The sequence below is a fragment of the Adiantum capillus-veneris genome, chromosome 22 (assembly GCF_014529385.1).
Source record: "Adiantum capillus-veneris isolate H3 chromosome 22, ASM1452938v2, whole genome shotgun sequence".
Taxonomy (NCBI): Eukaryota; Viridiplantae; Streptophyta; class Polypodiopsida; order Polypodiales; family Pteridaceae; genus Adiantum; species Adiantum capillus-veneris.
Genome location: NC_140952.1, coordinates 21,519,464 through 21,528,334, shown reverse-complemented (window position 1 = coordinate 21,528,334; position 8,871 = coordinate 21,519,464). Strand labels below are relative to the sequence as shown.

The following is an 8,871-nucleotide window of genomic DNA, read 5'->3' as shown; positions in this document are numbered from 1 at the left end:
TAACAGCCTGCTCAATATGTTCTTACTGAGATCATATTCACGAAGATTAGACAAATACACATGCCACCCCACAAGCATTTTTATTTCAAGTTTGTGACTACGAAGTTTGAACTAGAGAAAAAAGGGAGAAAGTCACAAGCTAGCAAATTTAGATAGTCGAAAAATAGATTAGACACGAAAGATGCCCAAAATTACATCATATGCTAAATCATACAAACGTACATTTGTGGCTTTCAAGTCCTTTTTGATAGTTTATTTGCTTGGAGAACACACACAACCATACAGCAGGTTCAGCTTGGATGGTAGGGTTCAGAGTTCTTCATGTGATTCTTCTTCAATGGAGGGAGGGTTAAATTTCAAAAAAAAAAATCCTTGTACCAATTGGATGGGGTCCATGAAGCTGCAGGAATTATGTCAAATATGGCACAGCCATGACCGACGCAACAAAAACAAGGTCACAATGGCCTACGTAAGAGGATGAGAAAGTGTGACCCACCACTCAATGCCCCTCTCTATGAAATAGGAAAACAAATGTTGGAAGGCGAGAACACACAGGTAGGGTGGAGCTTCCTAAACCAGCATCTGCAGCTCCTTATTGCTCTACATATCAAGAAACTAATGAATATGTTAGAAAGATTAAATGTGGGTGTGGGCGGCCCGACATAGGCAAAAGCACGAAGGCCATTTACACAACAAATGTCAACTATCTCCCAATTGCCTACATATACAAAAGATAATGCTTAGTTAACGTCTCTCATACAAGAAACAGCACTAATCAAGAAGCTTTATCCAATGGTCCACGATTGCTCCCAAGAGTTCAATGCTAAATTTACTACAGCCTTTTGTAGGCCAAAAACACGTAGGAAGAAAGAAAGGATATCATCACCTTTTGAAGGCCACAATGGAACATGAACCAGAACAAAGTAAAACTCATAGCAATGTCTCTCACCATAAAATGCAACAAGAAATGAAGTAAAGCTAAATCCAAAAGCAAAGGCAAAATCAGACAGCAGTGCAGGGGTAAAGTAAGTAAAAATCTGCCGAAAAGAGGTTCAACCGTACAAAAAATATACACTTTGATGAAACACTCAAAGCTAAAGAATACAGGCCTATGCTTGCTTCTGACGATTGTGATAACTAAATTTACAACTGTGAGTGTGGTAGGCAACCCCCTTCCAAAGGAACATCAGGGGCATAAATACTTGTAAAACACCCTAATAGACATGGGCCGTCCTTTGCACTCTTGGAACCAGCCACCCTTTTTCTGACGGTCATCCTTTTGAGACCTGTGCAATTATGTCGGGAAGTCCAGCCTAAATTGATTCTATGAGCTAGGTGCACTCATATCCAGTGTTCCATCTCCCGATAATGTCTTGCTTCGATCCTGCAGAAAAACAGGGAAAAAACCAACAATTTCAATATCCCAACAGAGAAATAAGGTTTTCATCAGCCGCTTACTAGAGAAAACAATACCTCCATCCCCCATTTTATGTAGTCTGCAGATTCACAAGCTTTGTATTCATCAACCAAGCTCTGTACAATCTCTCTAGATTCATCGAACTCGGTTAAATCATTATCCTGTAATGGAAATAAACAAACATCTTCATGATCCTGTCTTGATGTGGACCCAAGACAAGAATGTGTCATTCTCTAATTGCGGCAACTTGCTAACTCGCATAAATGTTGTTGTACAGCAGTGTTCAACTGCAGCGAAACGAGTATACGGCAAAAACAAGCATTAGGCAGTTTTTCTTTACTTCCACTGCCTAGCCCAGGCAATGCTTACCTTGTGATTGAGAAACCCTATGGTTCTTTCTCCAACTCTGCCACATGGGAACTTGATTGTCACTAATTATCCTGAAATATTGGTTTATGAAACAGAGCCAAAACCCCTAATTATAGTTTACCCTGGTTGTTCTTTCAGCGCCCTCATTCCTTGCTACACTGAGGCGATCTGGCTTTGAGAGACCGTGTTGACGGAGCTTGGGTGGTTGCCCATGGCACATCATTTGCTAGAGAATCTGAAGAAATGAAGCAAAGACTTTGTGTTGCAGAAATGTGATGAGATGTATAAGCAAGAGGTGCAATTGCACCTTACAAGCAGGTCTGCTGGAAAGGGATCATAGCTTTTAGCCAGGCACCTTCTCTACTTCGAGATAGTGAAGCTTTGGTTTGTGTTGGGGCTGTTTTGCACGCTGTCGTAGGGGGCTCTTGGGTATATATCAGAGGCAAAATATGAGATTGGTTTGGAAGAGAAAAACCCCAAAAGGTGCAACACTAAGTGCCATGGGGAAAGACCCTACATGTGTACAACCCATCGTATGGATATGCATTGAGCCTTACCAGCCCTCAGCTTCCCCCCCCCCCCCCCCCCTTCCTTTTCCATCTTGTTATATCCATGTTCCATGATACCCTCATCTAATTACAGTTGATTTTGGTTTTGCACTTGTATGCTGCCGACAATATACAGACAGTTGTATATGCTTTGGTTTCTTCAGCCTATAAGAGGCGTCATTGTTTTTTTTTTTCCTTTGCTCTCTTTCTTTCTCTCTCTCCTCCTACATTTTCTCTCATATCCTTTCCCTCTCCCTTGAGATCAGAGGTTCATCTTCCACTGTCCTTTGGTAGGTGGTGGCTTTCACTATCGGTACAGGGATATAACACTCTTTTCCGCTCACAAGGAGATTCGAAACATGAAAGGGAGAGCAGAAATATACTCAGTGGTTGGTCGCACGAATGGCTGCTGGCAGATCTGGAAAGCTTGCTAATCCTTGACGTGATAGACCACTCCCGTGCAGATGCTGAACTATGGGCTGATATCAGCCACATGCTTAATGGTGCATCATACTCCATGCATGGTCTTTTTGAATAAGTGCTACTGGCTTCCACTCAATTGGTCAATAGCCCTATTCCTCTGCCCCCCTATCCCCTTGAGAGGCTTGCATATGCTACCAGCTTGCATCCCCTGCTTTGCTGGCTCTCAGTCTGGTATTTTTTCTCCCTCATGACTGCTCGTTACAGTTTTGAAATCATAAATCTTCTTGGCATGCAAAGATCTGATAATAGTGCACTTGCACCTATGAAAGCAACTCAAAGCGTGTACACTTACAGCGAACATTGGAAACTTTCGATAATTGTCGAGAAAGGCTTGTTTCTTCCGCAGCTTCTCATATTGATTAATACATTTGCTGAAGAGATGCCTGATACTGGTATGGCTTGCTAACATGAGACCACTAACCTGGAAAAAATATACCATGGTAATTTAAGGTTTAAGTAAAAAAACTTTGCATGAAACATCACCCTAGACTCAAACAACCCACCAGTAATTACTGAACAAAAAGGTTTGTGAAACACTCACTCTATGAGCTGTTTGAACATATGGCGACTTTCTTGACAAAGCAACCTGTCATCCGAACATATCTTTATGTTATCGAACAGAAAAATATTGCACAGCCCAAGCTCAAAATGCAAATGCTAACATGACATAGCACAAGAACGTAGACAAATAGACACAAACCAACCAGAACAGCTAATAACTTAGTCACCTGTATGCTGGCTGGTCCCCATTCAATAAAATTTGCAAGTTTTCTTTCCCGTATCCTTTGCAAGCTTTTGTGAACCTGAAACATTTTAAAACGATCAAGTAAACCCACTTAATAGGACAATCAGAATTCCTCACGATTTGCAAAAGCAAAATGCCAACTCTAGCTGCCTCCTAACCTGAGTAGGATCAACTTCTCCCTGAATAATATTTAAAATTGAGATATACTTTGCTTGACTAGCTTCCTTCGTACGAGCATAAGAGGAAACCATGATATTCTTTGCCTGATTGAATTGCAAGAAAAGGAACGCTGTTAATTACTTTGCATTCTGTAATTTCCTGCAATAAGAGTTTCAGCACTTACTTGAAGAAGCCTTCTCATGACATCAAGCACTGTTGTCTTCCGTATTGCATTAGCCTGAGAATAAAAACAGTATCAATACGGTTTTTTTTTTGGGGGGGAAGGGGGCTTTCTTTCATTGTTTCTAGTATGGCTGGCATGAATGATACCACAATGAACGGTGTCCACTTCATGATTCCTCTAACAACACTGCGGGTTTTACCTTTTAATGAGAGAAGAAAGAAGGAAAGAAAGAAAGTCATACTGACTCATACTAACGTCCTTTTGAGGCTGAAGCCGACCTAGAGGACAAATCAATAGATCTGAGTTGCAGTCCACTCAATGCATCAATGCCATAGAGGCATAAAGCAAAAATAAAAATGAGAATAGCTTATTGGGAGCTCTTTCTTTTGAGAAGACAAGTCTGTATTGCTGAGTACTAGGGGTCCTTGAGGATGCTTGGGTCAGCCTGTCCTCAAGAAGCTGTACAGATCAGAACATACGTACAAGGACTCCAAGCTCCAGGCGGTCTGTAGTCATAGAAGATGAACCAAGGTGGGGGAAAAATTGCCAGGTAGTCCGGCCTCGAGACACTGTACAGAACGTAGCAGTACACGCCCACCGTCTCAAGAAAGCGTGGCAGCACTCCTCCACTGCCCTCGAGGAGCTAACTGAAGTACCCCAGAGAGTGTGAACTAGCTCTGTCCAGATACCGGTACCCACTGAGTGTATCCGCACAAGCGGAAGACTGAACACCAATAACATGTAAGCATCTAGCCTTCCAAATCATCCATAAGGTGACTGCAACCACAGTAGCGAAATCAATTCACGGGGGTTTCTGAAAAGCATGAATAGTATCTGGCAACATACCTAATGTGCCCCGTCAGTAGCAGAGATCTCTCAACAGGAAAACGGGAGCTCTTAGGAGTCCTAAGAATTACAATTACAGTGAGATTCATTACATGGGATGAAAATAGCTATATCTAAAAGGAGTGGGTTCAGTCCTAGGGAGTGAGGTGTGGAAATCTCGAATGATTGCCTTTCCTCCTCTGTATACTGCCCATTTGTCATTCCATCTTGCTTCCACCAGCTCTGCTGGCCTATTCTTGAGCTGTGGTGGCACAAGCTCATCAGTTATCCATACTGTTGCCCCTTGGAGTGATTTCGGCTGCTTCATTACTGCTGTTTTCTCAAATCTTTCCAAATAGGCACCTTTGCATGTGTGCCTTTAACTATGATGGATCCACAAAGGGAACTACCTTGCTAAGCTCTGCTTTAAGAACCTCTATCTCGAGTATGTAGTCATCTTTCAATTCTTCGGCAATGTCCTCCCTATCCCAACCTAGGGGGACCTCCACACTTGACTTCATTCGTAATGCTCTCAGCCCTTTCCTTCTTCTCTATCGGTATTCATGCACAAAATGGTCTAAGTTACATGAGTTCACCTTTAGCAATTATTTTGTCATTTCTTGTTGCGATGTCTTTGGCATGGGGGACTGTCACGTGACACATCCCAACCCTATGTGTCCGTGGACAAGCTACACCACAGCAGGGTTCAGTCAGTTCAGTCAGTTTAGATTAGCAATGATCTGGAACTTTTGTGAGTCTATTCGTAGACCGTGCATGCCCAGTCACTTAGCATAGATGCATATCCTCCGGTTGCACACAGCATGATCATCGGAATTCCCATCAGAATCCATTAGTATCAGTTAGGGGAATTTTCCAATGCATTTAGCCTATTTTCCTATTTATTGGGATTTTCACTTATTATTTTTAAGTGACTTTCCAACAAAAGTAGGTAGAGCAATTTTGCTAAGTTAATATATAAGCAAACCCAAGTTAGCACTTTCTGGCAGAAGAGGCAGCAGGAGCTTCCCGCTCAACAGGCAACTTCTCAGCAGCACCCCCCCTTAGCAGTAGACCCTCGCCATCCACTCCTTCCCTTTGGCGTTTCCTCCCAACAAGCCATCGCCTACAAGTTCTCTTGCCTGGCGTTTTCCAACCTCAGCAGATACATCCCAGCCAGCGTTTTTCAGCCTTGACAAACAACAACAGCATCACTTGCAGATTCAATGTTTTTTCAGCCTTGTCAAAAACGCCAGCTCAGTAGTAGCAAAAACGCAGAATTCAGCAGTTGGATTCTTGCAGTTTTCAGCCTATGACACAGTAGCAGATCAGCCCCTAGACGGTTGCAGAGGTTCCCCCCATTTTCAGCCATAAAAATGCAGCCAAAACAGTCATTTTCAACCACCGAAACAGACCCGAAATTCAACGATTAGAAGATCTCAGATTTCAGCCATCAAGTCGTCGTCATCGTCACAGTCGTCGTCATCGGCATAGACCCATTACATCAGTCCATTGCATTCGCATTGTACACCTTTGTGCAATCAAAGTAGACCACTCTCGCCGACGAGAGTGGGGCCTTCGGAGGAGGGTTTTACAACCTCTCGAGTGTCGTATCTCTTCTCTCTCCTTCTCTCAGTCTCATTCACTTGCATGCACAATATCCACTCACTTTGTTCGTGATCATAGCATTCTCCATAAGACGGAAAGCTCTCTCTTTCCCTAGGAACCTTGAGCAAATAAAGATCACTAATCTTGCGAAAATACAACATTCATTCCGTTGCACCTTACAGGGACTCGTGCTCTTCTTTTTTCAATCTTTGATGGCATGCATCTAGGATTTCAACTCTGAAATCTGCTTTTCCTTCTTGGATATTTCTTGCCGCATAGCTCCCATCTCCACTTATAATGTCTTCAATACCTCCATGAGGCAAGACTCCTATGCCAATTCTTTGATGAGCGGGGTGGGATGGAGGGAGCTTGGTGGATGACGGCAGCCTTAGGGTTCTCCTTGTTGCCATAGTTATGATGAAAAGGAGAGGGATTTTGCATGATTTGCGACAGAATTTGTGATGGAATTTGCATTGCAAATTGCAAGGTGCTGACAAAGCAATTTTGGGCGGAGATTTTTTGGCATCTATTTTTAAATCGGTTGACTTTTGCAGCTTTGGAGCCCCAATTTTTAAAAGCGATTGAGCTTTTGACTTGTTGCAAAAGCAATGGCCAAGGGCCTTCAAATATGACCCTTGGGAGAGCCTCAATTGGAGAGTTTATGGATAAGCTCCTCGCGACAGTTGGATCTGTGAAGAGCAATAATAAAGAAGTACCGCAGGGGGTGCCTAGTTAGGGCGCCACTGTCTCTACAAGTGGAACTTCACCACTCCGTGTATCATTTCAAGTGTGAAGATCTTTTTAGTTGAAGCATTTAAAGTGCTAAAATTGTTTCCAATTGTTAATTTTCGATTATCCACCAACACTGTCTGCTCTTCCTCAATCAAAGAATTTAAGGATAGTGGTTCTACCGTCTCCGGGGTTAAACATTAGAAAAAAGAACTTCAATTCTTACAACAATTGAACAATATTTATTTACTGGGAAATTATACAAAGGAAATCAATAGTTCTCTTGCAACCACCTTCGTCAAAGATAATCCTATGCAGTGGTGGAGTTCTTTGTTCACAAAGCCTCATGCTCCAAGAACATAGCAAGCTTTCAAGAATACATTTGCTCACACTTACCTCACATCTCTCTTTGGATTGCAACTAATTGCAAAGTGAAATAATTTTTAAGATGGTTTCTATTGAAACTTTAGACAATTAGAATCACAGACTCTGGGATGTGTATCTATAAGTTATTTTCTTTGAAATTCTAACCTTGGAGGATCCATGTGAGTGATACACTATTGGACTACCTTCACGGCTACAAGCAAATTGCCTTTCCAAACAAGTAACCACTATGCAAGACCTCACAAAAACGCCGCAAACGTCTATAATCTTATGAAAGGCAACCTTGTTTTTGAGCCTGAAAAAGACCCAAGACCCTTTTGCTTAGGCCAACAAAATCGATCTGCTTCTAGAGATCACTCAAATCAACCTCAGCAAAAACATGCACGATTTAATCCGAAGCAAGAGTGTCACGTGACACATCCAACCCTAAGTGTCCGTGGACAAGCTATAGCATGATCATGGTTCAGTTCAATCAAGTCAGTCTAGAATAGGAAGTGATCTGACACTTTTGTGAGTCTATTCGCAGACTGTGCATGTCCAGACACTTAGATTAGATGCATATCCTTTGGTTGCACACAACATGACCATCAGATTCCAGTTAGATCCCATCAATAGCATTTTTACAGTGCATAGGCCTATTTTCCCTATTTTTGACATTTTTCACTTATTATTTTTAAGTGACTTTTGTTGGAAAGTAGGTAGAGCAATTTTGCTAAGTTTGTACAAAAGCAAACCTAGGCTAGCACTTTCTGGCAGAAGAGGCAACAGGAGCACCATTGCTCAACAGGCAACTTCTCAGCAAGAACCCTTGGTGGCGTTTTCTCCTCCAAGCAAAGACTTCCCTAGCGTTTTTTATCAGCATCGCATAGCCCTTGCTGGCGTTTTTCATCAAGGCTCCACCGCAAGAAGACCCACAGCCCTAGCGTTTTCTAGACCCAAATCGCCCCCCTTTTTGCTGGCGTTTTTCAGCAGATAAGCACCGACAGATTTCAGCAGATTTTCAGCAATAAGGACCAGCAAACCTGCGTTTTCCATAGCGTTTTCAGCAGTAGCAGAATTCAGCCAGCAACGTTTTTGAACAGCAATACAAGAACAACAGAATTCAACCCTTAGATCGGTCTCGCCATCCCCGTCGTCGTCATCGATCTAGCCTAAACTTGCATCAGTCACATGCATCCACTTTGTACCACATTATGCAATCAATAGTAGACCACTCTCGCCGACGAGAGTGGGGCCTTCGGAGGAGGGTTTTACGTCGTCTCTGGTGTCGTATTTCTCTTCTCTCTCTATCTCTCAGTCTCATACACTTGCACGCACAGTGTCCATTCACTTTGTTGTGATCATTGCACTATCTCATTAAGAACGGAAGGCTCTCCCTTCCATAAGAACAAAAAGGAACCCTTGAGCACAGTTTGGAGCACTC

General features: G+C 42.6%; 1 protein-coding gene across 1 annotated transcript in view; it reads right to left on the bottom strand.

Moving 5' to 3' along the window:
- Window positions 1-973: 973 nt before the first annotated feature.
- Window positions 974-8,871, bottom strand: part of LOC147429013 (tubulin gamma chain) — a 29,024-nt gene continuing 21,126 nt past the window's right edge. The window contains exons 5-11 of the mRNA XM_086494894.1: window positions 3,906-3,959; window positions 3,721-3,825; window positions 3,546-3,620; window positions 3,359-3,403; window positions 3,110-3,238; window positions 1,474-1,578; window positions 974-1,384 (exon numbers count right to left, since the gene is read on the bottom strand). Of these exons, the coding sequence (XP_086351020.1) occupies window positions 1,325-1,384; window positions 1,474-1,578; window positions 3,110-3,238; window positions 3,359-3,403; window positions 3,546-3,620; window positions 3,721-3,825; window positions 3,906-3,959 (573 nt within the window). The 3' untranslated portion in view covers window positions 974-1,324. The remainder of the gene's footprint in view (window positions 1,385-1,473; window positions 1,579-3,109; window positions 3,239-3,358; window positions 3,404-3,545; window positions 3,621-3,720; window positions 3,826-3,905; window positions 3,960-8,871) is intronic.